The sequence below is a fragment of the Rutidosis leptorrhynchoides genome, chromosome 5, assembly GCF_046630445.1.
Source record: "Rutidosis leptorrhynchoides isolate AG116_Rl617_1_P2 chromosome 5, CSIRO_AGI_Rlap_v1, whole genome shotgun sequence".
In the NCBI taxonomy this organism is placed as follows: domain Eukaryota; kingdom Viridiplantae; phylum Streptophyta; class Magnoliopsida; order Asterales; family Asteraceae; genus Rutidosis; species Rutidosis leptorrhynchoides.
This window is the reverse complement of record NC_092337.1, coordinates 58,490,792-58,517,314: the sequence shown is the minus strand read 5'-3', so window position 1 is coordinate 58,517,314 and position 26,523 is coordinate 58,490,792. Positions and strand designations below refer to the sequence as shown.

Sequence of the window (26,523 nt, the reverse complement as noted above, 5' to 3'; positions counted from 1 at the left end):
GAAGTAACAGATTTTTCTGGTGGAAGATTCAAAAGAAGGATGACAGAAATGATAATTAAGAAAATATCAAGGATTAGAACTGGATTAAGCATTTTCATAATCTTTTGGATGTATGAACTAGGAAAGAAAGTATAGTAATGGTAGGAATAATGGAACGGAAGAGTTTAATTTATAATGAAAATATCAGACAGAGTAATCGAGGCAGATCACCGTATTTAATTATAGAGATCTTAATCTCCTTATTCGCCGAAGAACCAAATCTCTCAGATTTCGAAGATTTTTTTTAAATCCCTTAAATTCCGGAATTCAATCGAGACTACGTCAAAAGTTTTTGTGATAGCTTCATTCGTACGCTTCAATTAATCGAATCATTTTATCCATATTACTCAATGATGATAAAACTCTATTTGTCAACTCCTATTTGTCATGAAAACATTTTTATTGTTAACCATGACCACCTTACTCAAATTTCGGGACGAAATTTCTTTAACGGGTAGGTACTGTGACGACCCGGGAATTTCCGACTAAATTTAAGCTTAATCTTTATATGATTTCGATACGATAAGCAAAATATGTAATGTTGAGTCTAGAAAATTTTTGAAACGATGTTCATATATTCAATTGACCTTCGACTGCTCCCGATATTTCACGAACCATTGTTGGTAAACGTGTGGATATATATAAATATGTGTATATATAAATATATGTATAATATATATAATAATATGAACATTAATAAACTATAATATACATTTATTGTTATAAATAAATATGTACAATAAAATACCTTGTAATAAAAACTATTATTTTATATGTATATTTCTTGTATATATATATTGTAATATTTAATTTAATTATTTAATATATATATATATATATATATATATATATATATATATATATATATATATATATATATATGTGCGTAGTAAATTTTATTATTTAAAACTGTTTATATATATATATATATATATATATATATATATATATATATATATATGAAGTTTTAAAATAAAAGTTATTCCAAAATTTGAATAAAAAGATAATAGTTTTGATAAATATTTTTTTTACCTTTTCGAACTAAGTTTTTGTACTCCGTACATATAAATTGGAACAGAAAATAAATAATTTTCGAATCTTTTTGATCAGGTTTCAAACAGGTACTGAGTGAAATAATTAAATATGTTTAATCTAAAAATTTGAGATTTTTAGGAACACTTTTATACGTTGACTATTTAGCAATGGACACGCCCCGTGTAAACTGTCGGTAGAAGAGGACAATAAGCAGGCTGATTAACTATGTAAATGATTAATTCAATTGGATTACTATTCGGTTACTATTAAGTACGGTTTCCTTTTTATGATTCCTTCTTAAACTAAATCTCATATTCTATATATTCTATATATATGTATATAACATAACATATAGTTTACAGAGATATATAGATATATATAAGTAGATATATACTTGCACGATCAACCACCTATAGTTCTATTTTTCTTTTGAGCTCCATCACCAACTTCATACAACCACCACCGCCACCAATACCTTCGGCAACCACCACCCTAATCACTTCCACCACATCTTCTACGGCTTTATCATCACCACCTTGCAAACTATCACAAACACCCTACAACTAGATACCACCATCGATCAAAACATCACCACCATCCCGGGGTTTATTTTTCATGTTTCTTTCTCTTCTTGTCGAGCTCCACTACCATCTAACATCATTCTTCACACTGCATCTTTCTGTTTATTCTTCATATTCGATAACGTCCATACACGATCACTGGTTTGGCCGGAGATAACCATCAAACCGTCACCACCATCATGAGAAACAATCATCACCTTTCTTACTTCCTTCCTGTTTTATGTTTTCAGCCGATAACAACAACTGCTACAACAGTTTCTATTGTTTTCCATCATCAAACACCTTCGGTTTTCATCACAACCACTTCAAACTGCCACCCAACACTGTTGCAATCCTTGACTCCTGTTGGAGCTACTGCAGATGTTTTCTGGGGTGTTTAAACCGTAGCAAATCAACCTATTTAATCGAATAACCTGCTGCATCTAATCTGCCCTTTATTTCTGTTTTGAAAACGAACATGAACCCACCACTGTTCATCATCACCTTCACACCACTTCATTTTCGATCACTCTCTCTCATCCTCTTTCTCACTTATAATATTTGTTTCTGTTTTCGGTTACGATCAAGCACATTAACCCACCTCCCATCACCTGCAATCTTCATCACCATTGCACCACCGGTCAACCACCATTATCAAACCCATAACGAGTTGTATCAGTTTCCTTTCGAACCATCAAGATCACCATTTACGGACCTACCGATGCATTTCTCTTTTCTTCCTTTCTGTTATATTTTTTTTTCTAACCTCAAACCACACTATCAATAAAGTCGCTGCTACTAGTTCCTTATATATATTCGTATTTTTTTTAAATAAAGATAATGATATATAATTGGTAGTGGAGATTATTTTAATGGTGATGTACAAGATGGAAGGGTGAAAGTGATAGCCACTTTTTTTTTTTTTCCTACTGAACGTTCAAAAATGGGAACCAAATTAAAAACCTCAAAGTCATTTCATGGACCACACCTTGTTAGGCTTAATGATGTTAATACTTGGGCCGAAATTTAGCTAGATGGGTCGATAGTTTACTGATGGGCTGCCCTCTCTATTGGGCCGAAATATGGAATGTTATTGGGTTGGAACAGGACTAATAAACGGGATAAATATATTGGGTTTGCAAGCTACTTCAGAAGAGCAAGATTGGATGAGGGGTTAGAGTTGTTTGGGTGAGCGTGAGGTCTTGGGTTCGAGTCTCGTCTGAAGCATTCTTTTTAGATAAAGCTTTAAGGGTATACACAATTACTTTTTATTGTTATTATTATTATTATTATTATATTATTATTTGAATTAGAATTATGTGTATTATTAATTATTGTTATGATTATGATTATTATTATGATTGTTAGAATTATAATTATTATTACTAATGGCATATTTATATTTATAAATATTAAAGACGTTATTAACATTAAAATAGGTATTATGAATATTAGTTATTATTGTTATTACCGTTATTGTAAGTAGTAGTTACCAACTATTATTATCGTTATCATAACTCTAGAACAATTATTATTATTATTATTATTATTATTATTATTATTATTATTATTATTATTATTATTATTATTATTATTATTATTGTTATTAATAATATTATTATCATAATAAGTATTACTATTAAATAATATGATTATTAATATTATCTTTATTAATCTCAAAAACTATCTTTTTAAACAGATAAATATTTCGTACATAAAATATACTTATTACGTATACTATAATTATATTAAAATTTCACATAACGATATATATATCAAACTTACTAATATAAATATTTACAAAAAATTCAAACTATCGATTTTTAAATATAACATTAAACAAGTATGGATATATTAATATAACTATATAAATCATAACCATTTTGAATATAAACACAAATTAAATATATAATATATAAACTAAGATATAATAAATTGTTCGACCACAATTATACGTTTTAACATATATACATACCAATGTTATAGGTTCGTGAATCCGAGGCCAACCCTGCATTGTTCAATATCGTCATATGTATTTTTACTACAAAATACATTAGTGTGAGTTTCATTTGCTCCCTTTTTACTCATTACATTTTTGGGCTGAGAATACATGCAAATGCTTTATTAACTGTTTTACAATATTTATATGCGTGAGTTTCATTTGATCCCTTTTACTCTTTACATTTTTGGGACTGAGAATACATGCGCTGTTTTTACAACTGCTTTATTAAATGCTTTTGAAATATATTTTGAACTGCGAATACATGAAATGCTTTTATAAATGTTTGACGAGATAGACACAAGCAAAACATTCCTCGAATGAATTATTATGCAGACAGAAGTTCTGCGGATTATTATTGAATTATGTGGACATGATAATTGCCAGCATTGAATTATGTGGACATGATAATTGCCACCATTGAATTATGTGGACATGATAATTGCCACCAGTTGATGTGAATGTTATATATCGAGAGAATGATTTTTACACAGGTTATGTGTATGTTATTTTTGTGCACAAGATATGTGTACGGTTACTATAATTTATGAAAATGGTTTCGTACATGAGAAATATGTGCTGTATTTAAAAGATATAGCATGTACATTACAGGTGGATATAGGATTCGAGCCCATTTGTACCATGCAGCATTTAAATTTTGTGGTCTATCAAAATGATGAATTTTATTGTTTTATGATAAACCTATGAACTCACCAACCTTTTGGTTGACAATTGAAAGCATGTTTATTCTCAGGTATGAAAGAAATCTTCCGCTGTGCATTTGCTCATTGTAAAGACATTATTTGGAGTCGATCATCGCAATGGAACCAGATGTTGGTGACTTCGTCCGGACGGATTAGGACGGGGTATGACATAACGGGTGTTTAATACTTCTAGGACAAACGCACTCGCCAAGTGCACTTTTAGGGGGTGATATACATACGTTAAGTCTAGTTACCGGATTCCCACGGATAAGCATATACTTTTCATACTGATTTAAACTGCTGGTTGAAGCACTGAAAACTCGTGGTTTACATTACATTACTGTTAACAAATAAACTATAGCTCACCAACATTCGTGTTGACTTTTTAAGCATGTATTTCTCAGGTGCTTAGACGTTATTGCTTCCGCTGTTAGACTTGTTGTCTTGATGTTATAGACTTGCCGTTATGGACCTGCTATGTTAGATTTCCGCTACATTACTTAGAGATGTCTCAGTCATGAAACTTTTATTTTACATTCGTAACTTATGTTATTTTCAAATCAATGGCTTTGTAATGACCTCTGTGTCACGTTATCTTTTGTAAAACGTTATCTTTTTATGAATGCAAACTGGTTTTCAAACAGCATATAGTGTTTGACCTTGTAAAGATCCTGTTGTTGATGAACCGTACACGATGGTTTGTACGGGGCGTCACATTTGGTATCAGAGCATTGGTTGTAGGGAATTAGGTTGCATTAGTGAGTCTTGACCGAGTCGAGTAGGATTCGCTAATAGGACTAATATACAACTTGCTCGTTTACTTGTTTCTGTGAAACTGCTGCATGCTATTGATAGATATTACTGCATATTACTGCTTATTACTGCTGCATGCTACTGCTTACTTTTACTGCTGTATGAACTTACTGCATGCTATCGCTTCCTTTTACTACTATGTGAACTTGTTGTAAGCTATTGCTATTCTCACTACTGCATGCTACTACCTGCTTTTGATTGCATGTTACTTCTGCTTAGTACTGTTATTATTGCCATGCTATGTATTGCGGTAGACGCTCTAGGATGCTGTAGTTATTATGCTCGATTACGTTCTTGCTACATGCCTGCTATTCGCTGTACCGACTTGGAGAACTTATCTTTCCTAGTTCAGATGTTTTTCTGAACCCTTTTCCCACTCGTCTAACCCTGAGGACTAGTATCGTAATCCACCTATTACTACCGTTCCACCGTTCCAGAGATCGAAACATTACTTCACGCAATCTAGGAGGAGTACCCCTCGGATTACACGCCCGCTGAAGTTGATCCTCGGAGGAGGAGATATGTGAGGACTTGTCGGAGTAACCGCACCCCGAGCTTACTCTAATTAGCCATGTACAACGTATGAACATTAGAAGGTTGTTCAGTTCTCGCAAGTTGGCTCGTATCCCGTACGCTTTCATGACCGTCGCTTATCTCTTTCATTCTTCCCTACTACGCGATGATCTAACGACACTTCTGGACTTAGGTCCCTAACACTCTTAGGCATTGGAGAAGTCAGGAAGGCATCTCCTTTCACAAGGTCATAGTATCTTCCACTGATGCTCAGCCATACCCAGGGACTTAGGAGTCGCCTCAAGACATATCGTATTACTACTTGCTACACGTACAACTCGACACGAGGCCCAGTTTGAACTTCTAGAAAGGAATCTAACGACGTTACTTGAACCCGAACATTTTGAAGAAATTTCGGGACATTTAGGCATTGATGCATGACCTACGGAACCTACGCACCCACACTGAGAAACCGTGAGATTAATTCGTAGATTTTGTTTTGAGATAGCATAGATAAAGCATTGTTAGATGGAATTGAGTAGAACTCAAAGTGATCACGTTACATTAACCATATGGAGTGATATTGGAATGAACGTACGATTTAGTACAATATAATGACGCCAGGCCAGCGTAATTATGTTGAAGTAAATCATGCAGAAGTCCCAATGTCACTATATAAGGAAGATGAAGCGATTCAAAGGAAATTTTGGTAGGAACCACTTGAGTTTACGCATTATGGTCTGTTAGAGGTAGGAATAACCACTAAGCCCAACTACTGTACAAGAAGGGCCTTGATTGCAGAATTGATAACCCAAAAATTCGTTGTAGATATAGACACCCTGGACACTTAAGGAAAAAGTTCTCAAATAGAAAAAACTTTGGACTTACTTGCGGTAGAGCAATCGTTATCTTAGCTATGGAAACTCGTATGGATCCTGATTTTAGATAGGGTACGTTTCGTCACAACGTTTTATTTTCTCGAGGTTGTTTATTACTAGAGCGATAGAAACCTTATATCTAAGGACCTTAGTGTTATGACTAATAAGCCATTAACAACCATGAGGGTTAAGTATTCTATAGGACAAGCAAATGGTAAGCTGGCAGAGATAGAGGAATAATTTAAGGTAGTACCTTAAAATTAACAGGTGGGTCATTTGGAGATGACCTCATGTCAACAAAACTTGGAAGTTTTAAGGTAGTAGTTGGAAAGGATTAGTTACCTACGCACAAGCAGATGTTATTTGAGAAGATTGATAGAATTTTTCACGGTAGAATAATAAGATGTGGTTGGAATAAACCTTAAGATTTACCTAACACCCATCAATTTGAGAAGCTTGATGTAATGGTTGGAATGAACTTTAAGATTAACCTAATACTCATCAAGTTAGGAAGCTTTGATGAAATAGTTGGAACGGACTGGCTTTCAAGGATGAAAGCGAAAGTTATTTATAGTAGGAAGATTATTCGTATACCTCGAGAGAATGGCGAACCATTAATAGTTTACGAGGAGAGAAGTAGCCGAAACTAAACCTTATTAGTTGCATGAAGGCACAAAAGGTCAAAGCCGAATACCAAAAGCCATCTGGGTTACTTCAACAGCCCGAAACCCCACAATGGAAATGGGAATGAATAACAATGTAATTCATCACGAAGCTACCGAAAACGAAAGGCGGTTAGGACACTATCTGGGTTATTATTGACCATCTCACCAAATCTGCTCACTTTCTAGCCATAGAAGAAACCGATACAATGGACAAACTGGCACAACGATACATAAAGGAAATTGTATCCCGTCACTTCAGCGATTCAGATTCTATATTAAGAGAATCTTATTTGATACTCATTCTTACGCGACTCTGAATCCTAACTCATTTCGAGAAATTTCTTATTTGATGATAATCACACCATCATCCTTCTTACTTCGATATTAGTCATACCAATTCGAAATTTTCCAAAATCAATGGTAATTAATTCACATCCTCATACTCTCCCGTTCGTATCTCACTTATAAGCAACAACTTCACACTTAAAGCATTTTTGGTTAAAGGACTTATGCCCTACTAATAGTCATCAACCACATTTAAAGTCAACAGTTTTCATTACCTCGAAACATTTTTGCTCAAATATCACCCGATATTTTCAAAAGTCTTTTACTCGATTTTCATCAATCTTTTTCCAACTTGTAACCTCCGAAATATGAAAATTTTGTTTGCCAAACTTTTACTTACACCATTTTATGGTGCGATCCTTTCAAAGTTTTATGAAAATGAATTTATTTTATCGCCATCCGTGCAAATTTCAGAAACCGTATATGGTATATATAGTAAAGTAAACGATTACTTATTTTTGACAAATACAAATGAAATTTTACTTTCACTTGTACAAATCGAATCTTTTATTCAAAAGATATTTTACCTTGAATGGTACGTGTTGTACATAACCCTGGTTTACTAAGAACTTCGTTTCTTTTCTTACATCGTCACCTTAAATGAATTCTATAAAATTTTTGTTGCTTGTTATATAAAAATTTTTCGTTGCTTATTCGCATCCAAATTGTCAAGAAGACTTTACAACCATCGAAATCGAGAGGTTCATGTGTGTTTATGTGATGAAGGCACATACTATCACGCCATGCAGAGCCTTTGGGCATCTACTAACTCATAAACTATTCAAAATTTCAGCGTTACCCCAGGAATCTTATTTGCCACACCTGTCGGAGCGATGCTCTTTCTTACATAACTCTAAGTCCTGACCTATTCCAAGGGATTCTCATCTAGCGATATTAACACCATCAGTATTCCGACTATAGTATTAGTCATAACCTGTTTGGCATTTTTCAAAGTCAAGAAGCGATTAACTTCTCATCCTCATGCTCTATCCTTCATACCCCACTTTTTAACAACAACTTCGCACATGAACATTTTTGGGCCAAAGACTTAAGTCCTGATAATCATCAAAACTACATTTAATTCATTAGTTTTCATTACCTAGTAACATGTCACCCGATGATTCAAAGATTTTCACTCAATACTCATAACCTCTGAAATACGAAAAACTATGTTCATCAAAATTTTTACACGTTGTTTATTTGTACGGTCCTCACGAGACTTATGGAAAAATAATTTTTTTTTCTTTCTGTCACTTATGCGATTTATAAAACCATATTCGTATGTATATAATTAAGTTAATAAATTTACCCTTACTCATTTTGGGTTAGCACATACTAAGTTATACATTCAAATTATTTAAAAATCGCTCCTTTATTGAGTTGTTTAACTAAAGTCAAATAGTTTTGTACAAAATGGTACACGTTGTACATACTTCTAAATTTACTAAGAACTTCGTTCCGTTTATATTGTCACATCAAACGTTTAAAGGTTTTCAAAACTTCCTTGGTCGATTTTACTAAAGGTTTTCATATTAGACTACACCATGTAAGGATCACACATTTTCTCGTCCTCCGTTTAGGGATGAAGCTTACGATTAAGATCTTTGTTAAAAACTCTTGAGCCACTTTGGGTGGCAGTTTTATAAAATTTGTTAGGAAGTCTTTGCGCTCGTAAAATGTTCCTTTTAAGGTTAGACTTGGCAAAAACGAGAGCTGATGAATCAGTTTTCCAAGGAACACTCAGTGGTCACCCTATCGTAGGAAAGACATTAGGCGGGTTTCTACTCTCAATATTTCACGACTAATCGCAACACTCTCGTAAACATCATCTATATGAATCAGTATGTTGAGGTACAAGGATCATTTTTTGAAATTCTTTCCACTCGGAGAAAACCATTCTTTATGACCTAGAGTTCACATATCTTCTCATCCGCGCATCCCCTTAAGTATAAGGACAAATTCAGGACGAACCACTCGGAGAGTTCACTCTCGTTCAACGACCACACCTTTCGTGTGATTTTCTTTCAGAATTGTAGTGTAAGATACTTTAGGAATCTATGAATCTTGTTATCCTCTTGGAGGGGACTGCTTAAAACATCTACGACACTGATGTGGTTACTCTACATATTCCTTCCTTCGTGGGTTACAACTATATTTTGTTCTAGATTAATGTTTACCCTAACTTCAACAAGTAACTGAAAGGATAAAGTTACATTAAGGAAATGTGCTTCCATTCCATCCAAGGATAAGTTCACACGCAGTATGTTGTGATCGCCATGTTTTTCATTCTACCTGTCAGTATATATTGCGACATAAGCGCTCAATGTTTTAGATGAGTTTGGTAACATTCATGATGTATTTCATGCATCCGGCTTATTGAAGATGCCTGTAGGGCTAAAAACAATATCTTTCCTTTTGTGGGTATATATTCAGATGATATACACATGTTAACCAGAAACGAAATCAATTTGTTGGTCTCTTAGGACAAGAGACTTAATCAATGGCATATACCTGTTCTTACTTTTATACGCCCAAGTACCTTCCAAGGTAAATAGTTCACTTCTAAACCCACGAGTCTCACGGAACTTTGATACGCTCCTTCTTATTCAAACACGGCACCATTGTTGGTCACTCCTCAAATTTTGGGACGAAATTTTCTTTAACAGGTGGGTAATGTAACGACCCGGCTTTTTCGACTTACTTTTATGCTTTGTGCTTTCACGAAACTGCGTATATGTGCATACTGAGCTAGTTTATGCTCTGGGATCTTATTTAATGATTAATTACTTTCACTAATATCTTACAACATGCTATTAAGTGTGTAATCACTTAACTTGATCCTCGAATGCTTTTACGACCATTGGTGTCACTTGACGTTACGAATAAACTGCGTACTGCGTACACGTTTAACTTTTGTCATAATCGGAATATTATGACTACGAAATATTAATTATTATTTTATAATAATAATTACTTGGGTTTTTGGATGCTTAATTACGCGTAGTAATTTACTTATGCTTACTAGTTAGTCTTGTTGGACTTTCTACCTTGTTGGACCTTAGCCCACCCTACACTAGTTAGTGGACTATTTAATTAGCCCAATTATTAATAGCTAGTGACCCATTAATAAGTAAGACAAATACTCATTTATTAGAGGGAATATGCTAGCATTTATGTCAAGTATTATCCTTAATGTTGCATGGGATCCTAACATAAGCACCAACTTTAGACAACCATTAACCAAAAAGCAAAAGTGTGTCCCCCTTGTCCCCTCCCAAACCCTACGGCCACATCACCCTCCCCATCACCTCACCACCTATAAATACAAGCCTTATTCCATCCATTTAACACTTGCTCTCATTTGCATTTCACACACACTTACTCTCTAATTCTTTTTCTAGTCTTTCTATCTCTAAAAAGTGTAAGTATTTTGAACTTCTCTTCTTCTTCTCCTTCTCATCATCACGAATTCATCATCATCATCATCATCATGGGTCTAGCTTTTTAGCTTTTGATCTTGATTACATCTTGTAGATTCAAACATGGATTTGAATCCTTCAAGAACATGGAAGATTCAAGCTTTCTAGCTTTGAATCTTCACCTACTTTGTAGATCTAAATCTTTTTTAGCTTTAATCTTGTTATTTGTTTATAAAGATTCAAACTTGTGTTTGTAATCTTCATGAATCTTAAAGATCCAAGCCTTATGCTTCAAGATCTTCAAGAACAACCAAGATGCAAGCTTTCTAGTTTGAATCTTCATATCTTTTGTTGGATCTAAGTTTTCTAACTTATGATCTGGGCTCTAACATCTACTTAACTTATTTGTATTCTGCAGGTGGTGCAACCTAAGAGAATCTGAAAATATATTGGCTGGTAAGGCCTGCCTCTAAATTTGTCACTTTTATTTATCAATTGAAGTTTGACATTAGATACATGTTTGATAGAATAGGAATAATAGGATGTGTAGTTACACTCAAACTCCTGCTTGCTTGGCTTTCTTTGTAGAATGATGCAGTATTGCTAATATTATGTTCTTAAACTATATGGTATCTAATAATTTATCTGTAAGGTTGTAGATGGTACTAACTTAACTTTTATAATTATGGTGCTTTCATTGTGGTTGGATACATTATTGTGCTGTCCTCTAACTTTATATGAATTCTGAAAGCATTCAAGTTCTTGTGTGTTTCAATGTATTTGAGTTACTATTATAACTTATATTTCCCTTTATCCCATATTTGTATCGTGGTCCTTAATTTGAGTTTTTCAACGATAAGTTTGGTGGAATTACTATTAGTTAAAGGTAACATGTTGCAAATGGTCTATTGGTTAAAGGTAACATGATGCCTGTAACTTCAAACTATTAGTAGATGTATTTAATACTAGCCTCAAGAGGTAGATAAAACTTAAAAACAAACATTACTTCTGTTGTAAAAATGTTTTATTTCATCAACTTTGTGGTGGCCTGTTCAAAGTTTTAAATATGTGTTCTTAGAAACATGTTACAACATGTACTAGCAGACTTATTGTTCTTCTTGGCCGCTGCATGTGTAGCCGGGCACTTATGAAGTAGAGGATGTCTTTTTTTTTTTTTTTTTGGACCAACTGAGCTGCCATGTTATGTCTTCAGTTTTTGCATACATACACTTTTATGATGAATTGGTATTTAATAATTGTACTCATGTGAACACTAGCAATTGCTATCTTTGAACAAATTTAGTCTAATTAGTTTTTTTCCTTTATATCAATTGGTTTATTACTAGTAACTTACAATGAATGTGTGTTGTGCTTGGAAAGAAAAAAAGAAATTGACTCATGAAGAGGAGTTGGAAGTGTTTGACGATTTCATCAAAGATGGTTATGTTTATAACGGTTTGACTAGAGCTGATCTATCCTGTTGATGTACATATCATACCTATTTTATTCCTTATTTATAACTTCAATTTATGTTGATATATGCTATTCTATTGACGACCGTACTGATTAGTGATTAATTTAGATATATTGACCAATTCATTGTAGATTATTGTACTGTTATTATATTAATTATTGATTATTGATTGATATTAATTAGTGTAAATTAATTGTTTATTTGTGTAATCTAATAGATGATCAAGGATGCAATTGTTACGTTGAAGGAGAAGACCGGATCTAGTCAGTATGCGATCACGAAGTTTATTGAAGAGAAGCAAAAGAATCTTCGGGCGAATTTCAAGAAAGTTTTGTTGACTCAATTGAAAAAATTCGTTGCTGGTGGTAAATTAGTTAAAGTCAAGGCATCCTACAAGCTACCGGCCGCAAAAGCTCCGGCTACATCTGCTCCGGCGAAGAAGAAATAAGCCAAAAAAAGCCACCAAGCCAAAGACAGTGGCTAAAAAGGCTCCTGCTAAGAAAGCGGTCGCCAAGCCTAAGTCTGCTCCAAAAGCCAAAGCTGTAGCCAAGACAAAAGCTGCTGCTAAACCTAAGCCAGATGTGAAAGCCAAGCCGAAGAAAGCTGTAGCTAAGCCAGCTGCAAAGCCGAAAGCTGCAGCTGCAAAGGCTAAGCCAAAGCCTAAGACGCCAACGAAACCGGCTAAAGTTGCACGGACGTCTACAAGATCTACACCTGGGAAGAAAGTAGCGGCTGCAAAGCCTGCACCGAAGAAAGCGCCGGTGAAGAAGGCGGCTGTTAAGAGTTTGAAACCTAAAGCTGTTAAACCTAAAGCTGAGATGAGGGTGAGGGATATTAGTACATTGTTATGTTTTTCTAGGGTTAATCTTGTGTAAAATGTGGTTATCCTTGTATGGCTAGTAATGGTTTATAGAATTTTCTAGTTTTTCAATCAGTTTTTTACTTTAGTGCCTTATATATTTCTTTTATCTTCAATCAATTGTTCTTACTTATGATATTGTGTTCTTCATCTTCATTGTGATTGAATATTTTTTGTAACTTTTGTTGGTTAATGGTGGCTTAAGTTACATAGGTGAATGATGTACTAATGGATTAGGGGCTCTAACATCCACATAACTTGTTTATATTCTGCAGGAGAGTGCTACCTAAGAGAATCTGAAATAATATTGAGCTATTGGCTGGTAAATTTGTCACTTTTATCAATTAAAAGTTTGACACTAGATACTGATAATAAATTGCATAATCTGAATCTGAATGTAACTAATCTGGTTTTTTTAGACAAAGACCATTGGCTACCATGTTATGTCTTCAGTTTTTGCATACTTACATTTTTATGAAGGATGTACTAATGGATTGTTTATACATTATATATACCAATTTACTGATTTTTATTTTATGGTTTCAAAACTAAGTTGAGCTCTAACATCTGCATAACTTGTATGTATTCTGCAAGTGTGTGCAACCTAAGAGAATCTGAAATAGTACAGTTGTGTGAACCGATTTATGTTTAACCATCGATCCTTATCCATTACCTTCGAGTATAAATATTTAGCTATTAGTTAACTTGTTGTCATATACAGTACAAGTTATCAGAATCAAAGATTGATTTACATTAATGCTCATACACGTATATGTGTTTAATATTGTTTGAATAAGTTTAAACTGAAGATTAAATGCAATTTATATCAACAGATGACAAATGATTAATTGGGCAGCAGCTCATATGTTACAATTTGGGTGACTTTTGGATCCATTTCTTTTGAAAGTTATATTTTGGCCAGTTTTAACCTATTTATTTATATATATATTTGACAGTTATCCTAAATACTGAGTCAAGATTTAAGCTGTAACTGGAAATAAAAACAATTATATATTGCAATATTTGTCTTAGCATGCACACAATCAATTTGGAATTAACAATATTCGAGCTCAATAAGAGAAAAAAAAAAAAAAAAAAAACAAAGTTAAAACCATTGAGAATATGAAAAGTTAATTAAAACCACAAGGTAAACATGAAAAAACCAATAGTTTTTTTAGGCGATATAACAATTGTTCACCGAAGATAAAAGAACGGCCTATTAATTAAAAAATCATGGCAAACATATCTTCAATATTCCAAAAAGCAGAGGCCATGGTGCCGTCTACACTCAAGTACCTCAATGAGGTTACATTAGACCTAAAGATATCAAACACTTCCTTGCTAAAATCACAACCTACGGTCTCAAAATATTGCAATTTTGGGCACCCCTTTGCTAGCTCCACAAGTCCTTCATCTGATTCTCCCACATTAAGGCCAAGTGTAAGATGCCTCAAATTACAACCGTACTTCCCGATATACCCCAATCCCTCGTTACTCAACCCTACTCCACGCGTCTCAAAATATACATCCAACTTTTCAAGTTTATCGCAACCAATAAATAAAGAACGGAACCCAATGTCTAGTGGGAAATCATCCGTATATAGCAAAAGCATTTTAAATTCTTTAAGCTTTTTCATATGCTTTCCAATATTGCTCAAGACCTCATTCGTCATCTCAACGGTATCAGTATGTAAACATTCTAATTCAACACATTGTTCCGCAAGATAATTAACCCCAACATGTGACACCATGCCACCTGGTTTACCAACGTAAAGTTTGCGCAACTTCTTGCAATAAATACTTATGTCTCGCAATCCTTGATCCATGATTTGAGCAGTTGTATATAGTACTTTTAAGTTACAACAACTCTTAATCAACTCACGAAAGTCGTCACTTCCAATAAGAAATCCATCTTCACAATTCAATTCGGTTATCAAATGTGCAAACGGAACAACAATTTTTACATCACAACGAGGACTGATCCTCATCATCAAATGCTTCAAACTATCAGGAAAGCTTGAAACTATAATTATATTCATCCTTATGATCATCACTAAATTCACCACCACCAAATTCTTCTAAATTAACCGCGTACCAAAAAAATTCCACAAGATGGATAAAATCACAGCAGTCTATCTTAACAGAAACCAACCGACTGCAACTTTTTGCAACATTAACAAGATCTTTTATATCAAAGTTTACACCTTGAAAATTTAACTTTTCAATTACCGTGTTACGTGAACCCAATTCACGTAACCAATTTTCACCATTCTCGTCGATTTTGTTATGAAACAAACACAAATCTCTCAAATTATTACAATATTTTCCTATATGAAATAACCCTAACGTGGAAAAACCAGCACACTGCGATAGCTCAATTACGCGAAGCTGTTTGCCACGTGTTTGAGCCAATAACTGAATATCAGAATCACTTAGAAACAAAGTTTGGAAACATACCGAATTTAAGAGATATAAAGATGAAGTGATTTGTTGAACCCATGGAGTGATGAACACGACATGATGATCATCCACCTCGGGTGTTCCATGCAGGGTTAGTGATCGAATTAGAGGAAAACGTTGACAAAAGCGTGATGGTGACGTGGCATAATGAGTATCGACGGTGACATGCTGGCGTGTCTTGCCCTCTATATCACAGGATTTTCGACAGATTAAAGATAAACTGTTGCGGTCGTTTATGAAGGGTATAACACAGTCGAAAACTACGTGGATATTACGATTATAAATCTCTTCCATGGCCATATCAATTAGGATGATGAAGCTGATGATTTTCTTTGACGAAGCAGATTCTTAACGATGGTTAGGGTTTTGTTATATGTTGTACTCCCTCCGTATCTGCTTATATTTATAGAGTTGTCAAAAGATTAATTCTAAATAAATAAATATACGGAATAAATAAATATTAGAAAAAATATCATGATTGGTTCCCAAAGTTTGTACTATTGATCATAGTTGGTCCCAAAATTTTAACATTGTACACGGTTGGTCCCACGATTTGACAAACGTTAATACCATCCAGTTAAATGAAATATGTGCCAAACATGCGATGTGCCTTTTCGTTTTTTTTTACATGTTGATTTTTGGTACAAACTTTGAGGACTAACCATGATTTTTTTTTTTTTTTTTTTTTTGATAAAAACATCGTGATTCAATTTGCAACCCTACCAAGAGCTACAATTTCTAACAAAACCACAACTGCCATTAATTTAATCATGTATGTTCATCTTAATGTTTTCTTTTTCCCTAATGTCAGATAAATTCCATTGCCCCTAGTCATCTTTAATTACGATCCACTATCCTCAGCTTTAATAAATCAAATCATCAAAAGTTACTTTAGTATAATACACATACATACCACTTTTTTTTTTATTTCTTTTTTTCTTTTTTTGGCAAATAAACAAAAACTTTATTAACAACTAGTCTCCAACTAGGAGACAAGGAAATCGAGAAACATAAGGAAACGCCACAACAAAAGGCTCGATGACACTAAACAACTAACCAAGAGGCTAACTAAAATCGAGCTTAATCGTGGGCATTGGAATGGCAAAATGACCCGTACCCGATGGAAAACCCCGAAACCCAACAGTTTTGGGCCGGATTCGGGTCGGATTTCCAGGTCCACGGGCCGGGTATGGGAATAGTTTTTAAAATTTATCCGGGTTCGGGTATGGTTTTAGACACAAACCCGGTTACCCGGCCCGTATACCCGAAAAGGGACCGAATCCATATACCCGACCCGTTTAAATTTCAATATCTATTCCTTATAAGATATTATATATATATATATATATATATATATATATATATATATATATATATATATATATATATATTATGACTTTGTTTATTTACGAGTTAGTAACAGTGGACAATCACTTCACTTTAATGGTATACAAATACAAATGGATCCAAGACAGTGCCTTCGAATATGTGATGGATCACTTGTTGTATTACTGTATCTTTTTTAGTTGCAAGTGATGATTAATTTGTTACTACATTTATTATTACGAATTTATAATGCTGGACTAAGAGACTCATTGACTCAAAATATCCCCGCTTAAGGTTAATGTTTTTGTTTAACCAACTCGAGTATATTATATATATTAGACTAAAACTTGAAATTTTCATATAATACCAAGAATCCCAAAGAGTTAGTGTAACTATATATGGGACCCGAATACCCGTGAGAAAACCCGAAACCCGATAGTTAGTAAGTAAATGGGGACCCGCCGGGTTTGGGACTGGGTTTTCTAATCGGGTTTGGGACTGGGATTACCTAGACCCGGCCCAAACCCGGCCCGATGTCATCCCTACGTGGGCAAAACCAAAACAAAGAAAAGACAACCACCTAATCCTGACACAAACTAAACCAAACCAAGAACAAGCAATAATCAAATCAAGATCCGCCCTAATTTGCCTTGAACGTGAATGTAAACTCGATTCCAACCCCGTCCGAATTGGGACCTTCACTCCTAAATTCGTCAAAGAACCCAACATCCTCTAACACTTCACCCGCACCCACACCAATATGCGTTCCTTTTACACTCACGAAAGGATGATCAGCTTTTTCCCTCCCGACATCCTCTTCGTCGCTAGAATCACGCAAACAAAAATGTCCACCCTTTAACCTCTTATCGTTAACTTTACCTTTCATATTTAACTTACTTTTCGAATCAAGCTTTTTCACCCCATTAATCCAAAACTTGCTAGAGTGCACGTACCACCCCCCTACAGTGACCTTTGCACAATTTATTCGCGAAAATACAAAATTTACGACCTTCACTATTCCCCGTAGCAACTTTAGCCAAGTTATCAAGAAGTTTAACATTAACCTTGTCACCCACCACCGGTTTCATAACCTCCACACGTCTTATTTTCGTTGATAAAAGACCCGCACTAAACTCATCAAGCTTTATATCAACCATCTCGAGCAAATACGGACAACTCTTAGCCACGACTTTATCACGAGACAAATTGTCCTTAACAACCCCCGACATCTTAACCACGCCACTTCCCGAACCCAATCCCTCCCTATCCTTATCGTTTCCAATACCCAAATCCATACTCTTATTCCCAACGACAGCCTCCTCATTGCCATCGAAACAACCCGACGCAAACATACAAACCACTTACTGGCCATTGAGACAAACTAGAAATTAATCGATTAAGTAAATTAGATATGTGTACCGTAATAGCTTCCGATTATACCTCCACCACCATTTAATTGTTAACGAATCCTCTTAACAAGAAAATCAACATGTAAAAAGACGGAAAAGCCCGTCACATGTTTGGCACGTATTTCACTTAAATGGATGATATTAACGTTTGTTAGATCGTGGGACCAACCGTGTACAATATTAAAAACTAGGGATCAATCATGATCGATTTAAAGTTTATGTCCCATCATGATTGTTGGTACAAACTTTGAGGACCAACCGTGATATTTTTCTAAAGATTATCTAGAATCTAGAATAAGTATAAGAAAATATGTAGAGTTTTAAAAAAGTTAACGAACGTACGTTACTCCGCATATTTAGAAACTAGTGTTGTAGCCCGCGCTTCGCGACGAATATTTGTAGGCGTTCGTGCTCTAAAAGCCTACACTTCGGTTGAAAATTTGGTTGTACCATTCTGCATGAAGACAACAAAGTAAGGAGTCAGTTTATATGTATGAAAAGGTTGGTTGGTTTAGATAGTATGACTTCACAATTATTATATATTTAACAAATGAATCCAAAATACATTAATACAATTTCTCAAATTGTATAGGAAAATACCAAATAACAGTTAGGTTGTAGCATGTAAATGCTACGGTACTAAGTACTAACATCGTCAGTTTTACAATAACTGAAAGTCGTATTTTCAGTTAAAATAATGTGAAAATGTAAAAAAACCACAATAATTGGATCCTTAACCCAAACTAACATAATTGATCACATTAACAACTATATTTATAATCCAATTGATATGATATTTTTCAAGACCCAATTGACCCGAAAGCTTGACCCATTTGACCCAAGTTTGAGAGTTTGGGTCTCAATTGCCAGGTATAACATAAAGTAGAACATGATTAGGATAAACCAAATAACATTAGTTGTGGCATGCTGAATGCTACCAACATCAGTAATTTTGAAAATTTTGGAAGTCGTATCTTCATTCAAATAATGTCAATTTAAAAAACTGAAACATTGAGTTGTAGCTCGGCGGGTAGTGGCATGCCTCTCTTAGCGAGAGGTCAGGAGTTCGACTCCGCTGAGGTGCAACATTGCACTCAATGTTATCCCTTGACCTGAAGTATCCACCTAGGTCGCCTTTCGCTTCGTGCGGGGGCAGCAGGGGAGGGGGGTTTTACTTGGCCGTGCCCTTGGATCGGTTTCAAGGTTTCCTCCCGGGCAGCGATGGGGGCAGGGTTTATCGCTGCATCGGCATAATCGAAACGGGAGATGATCGCAACGGGTGGTTAAATCCCCCTCGGGTGATCCCAATCACTGTTAAAAAAAAAAAAAAAAAAAAAAAAATTAAAAAACTGAAATCACAACCTCCTGTAAGACATGTTCGTGTAACTCATGGGACCTATACGGCAAATCGAAAATCGCACGGAACTGAAAGGCACAAAATTAAGAAAATCATATCTATAGATTCACCAACTTTCAAAACTAAAATAAAATTCCTAAAATCAATAGGAGATTTGAAGTGAGATGCTTAAACAACCTTAAAAGAAAGAAAGCACATCAACGAAAACAATTGCTACCAATTAAGAAAAATAAAAAATAAAAAAATAGAATATGTAAATACCTGCGAGTGCCAAAAACCTAATGCAATTTTTGAACGTGGTGACGGTACTGGCGAGCGATTGCACCGACAATCTGGCGATGGTGGATGGTGACGGAAGGTGAGCGCGTGGAGGTAGGGGTGCCGTACTTAAAGTCCAAATGAAGATGCAAACTGTTTTTAGGTTGAATGGATAATCGAAAGCATAGTACACCAGTCGGTTAAAATTTGTTTAATGGGTCGGGTCACAACCTAAACGGTTTCTACACCATTCACCTCCTTTTTATCCGATCAAATGAGATTTTAACGTACTTAAATTTAAAATTACCTTCCTTACGATCCAATCAAATGAGATTTTAACGTACTTAAATTAAAGGTGCCGTTTGTTTGTCTCTTAATAATAGAATGATTTAGCGTTGAATGTTTTACCATTCAGCAGCATTCAGTGCGTTTATTTCTAGCCTCCGACAGTGGTGATTCTAGGATCCGGGGTCCCAAAATATTGAATATGTCGGGTCAAATCGGGTCGCACCCAAAACAGAAACATAAAATTGAAAAAGACTCGCAAAATATAAGATGGTAGTGTTCCATGTTCGGACGCTCTCCCAGATAAGTCGGAAGTTCATTCAAATCAATTTTTGTATTAATTTCTAAAAGGCGTTTAATGTTCATCCTCTTCAAGTACTATTTCACGAACATATGGCTGTTTTTTGGTGTTTACCGAAAATCTACCAGACTCTGAATTTTTGAAGTATCTTAACATTTTGTTAATATCTGTCAAATTTAAAACAAAAGTTAATTTTATCGATATACCAATACCAAAAATTACAGTACTAAAAGGCAATTTTATTGATACAACGATATAAAAAAAATAATCAATCATTTTAGTAAACTGATTATAAACATATATACATGATATATCAATAAAATTAAAATATATACATGATACATCAGTACCAAAAAACTATAATTATAAACCTACTCACTTAAATGAAAGATCAATCATTTATATATATATATATATATATATATATATATATATATATATATATATATATATTTATATATATATATATATATTAGAGGGATCAAATGAGACCTTTTTTTGTGTGATAACCCTGAGAACTCTAAAATACACTGAAATTCGAGCAAAAAAAGTGGCGGGCGAGCAAAAAACAACGAATTCGAGCAAAAATGGTGAAATTCGAGCAAAAAAAAAGGTGGACGAGCAAAAAAACAACGAATTCGAGCAAAAATGGGGAAATTCGAGCAAAAAAAAAGGCGGGCGAGCAAAAAAAATGGTAGTCGAACAAAAATGTGTTCTACATTTTTGGTAGTCGAGCAAAAAAATGTAGATTCGAGCAAAAAAGTTGGTAGTCGAGCAAAAATGTGATCTACATTTTTGAAAAAAAAAAAAATTTTTTTTGCTCGACTATGAATTTTTGTTCGTCCGTGTTTTTTATTTTTGCTCGAATTCTCTTTTTTTTTTGCTCGAATTCCCCTTTTTTCTCGAATTTCAGTGTATTTGGGAGTATTTTGGAGTTCCTAGAGTTCTCACACTAAAAAAGTTCTCTCTGGATCCTCTCCCTATATATATATATATATACTATTGATATGGCCGAAACGGACGGTTTTATTTGCGCGGTGTCGTCAGGCCGCGGCTCGCCAGGATCAGCCACTCGTGGGAGAGGGTACTGTTTTAAATTTATATTTAGCGGAGCCTAAATCTTACTACTCCTTATAAGTAAGGGAAGTATGACCTAGAGTCGTATTTTTGAGATATCAGTAACATCGAACCTATATTTTAGCCTAAGATAGTTAGGGAGTAGTGAATGTTTATTTTGGGATTTTCTAGTTTATAAGATAGATAAAGTAAATACGATAAAATTTGCAATTCAGATAAGGTTAAAGTAAGTGCATACTATGACTTCATCAGTTATTCTGCCGAGATTATGGAATACTGGCTCATGAATAGGCAGAGGCCTTGTATTCATTACACTGGTCCTAAACGCCCCTGTCATAAGACATGTCACTGGGTACTGCGTTAGGCTTGAAGATTCTGAATAGACAGCAACGTCCCTTACCCCCGACGCCCGTGCAGTCTGACTACAGGCATACACGTTCAGACGGCTCATCCAATTGAGCGACTCGGTTGGGTGACGTATTAACATTCCAAAATGGTCTAAACTTTCTTAAGCATAATAGAATACTTGGTTTACCATATCCGAGAGACGTGATGTGTTTCAATGCTTTCGTTAATGATTGGTAAAAGATAGTTAGGCCCTTAAAAAGAGTTCAACCATAAAGAACACCATGGCCAAGTCAAGTCTGACTTCCATGAACACGTTCGGTTATCCTAACGGTCCAATCCTTTATGTGTCTAAACAAACAGTTCCTTAATTAACTAAGAATCCCTCAAGCAGGGTGCAATGCTTGAGACCGCGTTATGGTGCAGTGTATGTGATGACCCGTCCTAATCCATCCGGACGAAGTCCATATCGATTATAAACGATTCCCAACAGTTGATTACATCGCGAGGTACTTGACCTCTATATGATACATTTTACAAACATTGCATTCGTTTTGAAAAGACAATCTTTCATTACATCTGAAGTTGACAGACATGCATACCATTTCATAATATATCCAACTATAATTGACTTAATAATGATCTTGATAAACTCAACGACTCGAATGCAACGTCTTTTGAAATATGTCATGAATGACTCCAAGTAATATCTTTAAAATGATCAAATGCACAGCGAAAGATTTCTTTCGTACCTGAGAATAAACATGCTTTCAAGTGTCAACTAAAAGGTTGGTGAGTTCATTAGTTTAGCATAAATAATCATTTCATAATTTTAATAGACCACAAGATTTCATATTTCAATACACATCCCATACAAAGAGATAAAAATCATTCATATGGTGAACACCTGGTAACCGACATTAACAAGATGCATATATAAGAATATCCCCATCATTCCGGGATCCTCCTTCGGACATGATATAAATTTCGAAGTACTAAAGCATCCGGTACTTTGGATGGGGCTTGTTGGGCCCGATAGATCTATCTTTAGAATTCGCGTCAATTAGGGTGTCTGTTCCCTAATTCTTAGATTACCAGACTAAAAAGGGGCATATTCGATTTCGATCATTCAACCATATAATGTAGTTTCAATTACTTGTATCTATTTCGTAAAACAGTTATAAAAATTGCGCATGTATTCTCAGCCCAAAAATATAAAGGATAAAAAAGCAAACGAAACTCACCATTATGTATTTTGTAGTAAAAATACATATGACGACATTGAACAACAGAACAAAGCAGGGTTGGCCTAGGATTCACGAACCTATTTCATTCATATATATATATATATATTAATACCTATACTTGTAATCGAACAAAATATATAATTATGTAAATTATTAGAGATTTTAGTTGTTATTTTATATCATGTGTTTTATTAATAATTTAATTAGATATATTTATCTTTATATAAATAATTAACATCTATTACAAAAGTATTAATATGATTAGGTTATATATATATATATATATATATATATATATATATATATATATATATATATATATATATATATATATATATATATATATATATATTTATATTTATGTATAAAATCTTCATTTGATATATCAATAATAATAATAATGCTAAATATAATAATTTTTAATGTTAATAATAGAAATTTGATAAAAATAATAGTAATACACATAAATAATAGTAATAATGATAAAAATAATAAAAATAGTGATAACTCTAATAATAATAATAATAATAATAATAATAATAATAATAATAATAATAATAATAATAATAATAATTTTATTTATTTAAACCTAATAAAAGGGAATCACGCGAGTTATTATGGTTAAAAAAAAACAGATCGAGGTGCAGAGCAACAGGCAGAATAAATTAGGGTTCTTGGTCTTCGGTTCTTCGATCGGTTAATTGATCAATCGATCAATCAACCATCATCAGGGTATAACTGGCCATCCATTCATCATCATCATTGTTAACTCGTCACCATCTACCCTAATCGTCATCATCCTCATTCAATCGTCTTTATTAATCCGTTGATGATGTCTGTCGACAGGATGGGAGCAGGAGTGGATTGATTAAAGCATCAACCCAATAAATCGAGCTAGAAGATGTTGTTAATTGAAATAGAAGAATCGGCATAGCAGGTAATCGATTCTTTATCTTCATAACAAAAGTAGTAGTTTCAGGTTTTGTATTATATCGTTGTGTTGATTGTTGAATAGAAGTATATATGTAGCAATCGATGATGACAAGTGATATTTTAAATTGTTAGTTGTTAGTGGTGGTATGTGGTTGTTCGTATTTAAAACAGAATACAGCAGAAATTTGTAGAGGAAACGATTGTTAATATGTTGGTTTGTGTTGATTGCAGGTAGTTCCATCATGAAACAGTAACAAGGTAGTAGCAGGTAAAGTTTAAAGAATTAGTGTTTGTGATGGTTTTGAGGTTCACGAAGAAGAAACAATCAAAAAGATGTGGTGACGGTTTTGATTCCAGTTGAAACAGAACCAGGTAACATTAGCAGTCTAAGTGATGATGGAATGGTGATCGTGGTGGTATAAGGTGGTTGTGGAAGAGGTAATTTTTAATTTCTTTAGGTGTTTCTTATGTATATAATGTATATATGTAAATGAAAGATATAGATAGATGTGTATGATGGTGATTAAGGATAGTCTGCTGTTTTGTTCACCAGAAATAGGAAACGTACCATATTAGTTGCAGTGTGCTCGATTATGTTGCAGGTATAATGATGGTGAAGGTCTTCGAATGATAGTAGCTTGGTGATGATGGTGGCAGTACAGTGGGCTGTGGATGGTGTTGTGGTATTCGATGGTGGTTGAGTGAAGAGGATGATGGTGGCGAGTGATGGGTTCCTTTTATATTTGCTTTATTTCTTCATGTAATAGAACTGATTGCTGTCAATTGATAACGATGATGGAGTAATCGAAGGGTTACTCACCATGTTGACTGATTTTATTGTTTTATATTAAAGAGGGTCACAGAAATACCTCAGTCAGGTACAGAAAGAGAATAAAAAGCAGATAAGCATAATTAACCGATTTTGTTATCTAGTGATAAACATGGAATCCAATTGTACTACTTTTAGACAGAAAAATATATTGCTTTTAGTTTGAAAACGATTGCAACTGGATCCATTCTATTCTGTATTCATATACATATATAATGTGTTTATATATTTATATACTTGTATATGTATCTATATAAGTAATCTGTATGTATCTAAATTCTTGGATTGTAATGTCAAGATATTCGATTGGTTGTCACAATTTTCTACAGCATGAATGAGATAGGAAACCGAATTTTACCATTTAATTTCATATAAAATAGTATTAGTAATTAATAAATCTAGTAACAATAAATTTGGTAGTATTAATAATAATAAATGATAATAACAATAAGGATAATAGTAAATGTAACAAAAATAATGATATTAATAAATTAGGTGTAACAATTTTCAGTATTATAACTTTAATAATATTGATATTAATATCAATAATGAATGTAATAATAATAATCATATAATAATTACAATTAAACTTATAATTACATTTACTATATTTATATTATAATTTAGATCATATATTACATGAATACATCTATTGAATTTTTAAATCTTCATATGTTTTACAAATATTCCAACATAACAGTTATTAATAGAAATCCTTTATAGCTATAATTATATAGATTTATAATAATTTCCTATATCTATTTATATATATATTTATAACTACTTAATTATTTTGTTTATAACTCTACGCTTTTAATTCCAATTGATAAATGGGTATTTTATTTATTCAAAAATATTACATATAATTATATTTATATTTATATATACTTACATTTTTATTTACACACAATTGTTCGTGAATCGTCGAAAAAATTAAAGGTTAAATGAATCAATGTAACAGTTCCAAAATTTTAAGACTCAACATTACAGACTTTGCTTATCGTGTCGAAATATATAAAGATTCAAGTTTAAATTTGGTTGGAAATTCCCGGGTCACTACAGTACCTACCCGTTAAAGAAATTTCGTCCCGAAATTTGAGTGAGGTTGTCATGGCTAACAATAAAAATGTTTTCATGGCAAATATGAGTTGATAAATAGAATTTTATCACAGAGTGTAACCCGGATAGAATAATTCGATTATTCGAAGCGTACGAGTGAAGCTATCACCAAAGAGTGAAATAGGAAGTAAAGATTCATCTTAACTTTTGACGTAGGGGGCTGAATTTAGAAAAGAAAAAAAAAATAAGATGCGTCTTAGCTTTTGACGTTGTTTTGCTTGAATTCCGGAATTCAAGGAATTTGAAGAAAATCTTCGAAATCTAAAAGATTTGA

The 26,523-nt window shown here is 33.7% G+C and overlaps 1 protein-coding gene, 1 long non-coding RNA gene and 1 pseudogene across 3 annotated transcripts; 1 reads left to right on the top strand and 2 right to left on the bottom strand.

Moving 5' to 3' along the window:
- Positions 1-12,576: 12,576 nt before the first annotated feature.
- Positions 12,577-13,388, top strand: LOC139850399 (uncharacterized; annotated as a pseudogene).
- A 1,138-nt stretch (positions 13,389-14,526) lies between these two features.
- Positions 14,527-15,342, bottom strand: LOC139848650 (coronatine-insensitive protein 1-like). Its single transcript, XM_071838366.1, has one exon. The coding sequence runs from the start codon at positions 15,340-15,342 to the stop codon at positions 14,527-14,529; it is 816 nt and encodes a 271-aa protein (XP_071694467.1).
- Positions 15,343-20,269, bottom strand: LOC139850283 (uncharacterized). Of its 2 annotated transcripts, none has more exons than XR_011759983.1 (3): positions 20,117-20,269; positions 18,841-18,952; positions 15,343-16,156 (listed from the first exon to the last, which is right to left on the bottom strand). It is a non-coding gene; the product is annotated as an uncharacterized lncRNA (long non-coding RNA). The 2 variants fall into 2 exon arrangements; XR_011759982.1 differs by lacking the exon at positions 20,117-20,269 and adding an exon at positions 20,033-20,063.
- Positions 20,270-26,523: the final 6,254 nt, after the last annotated feature.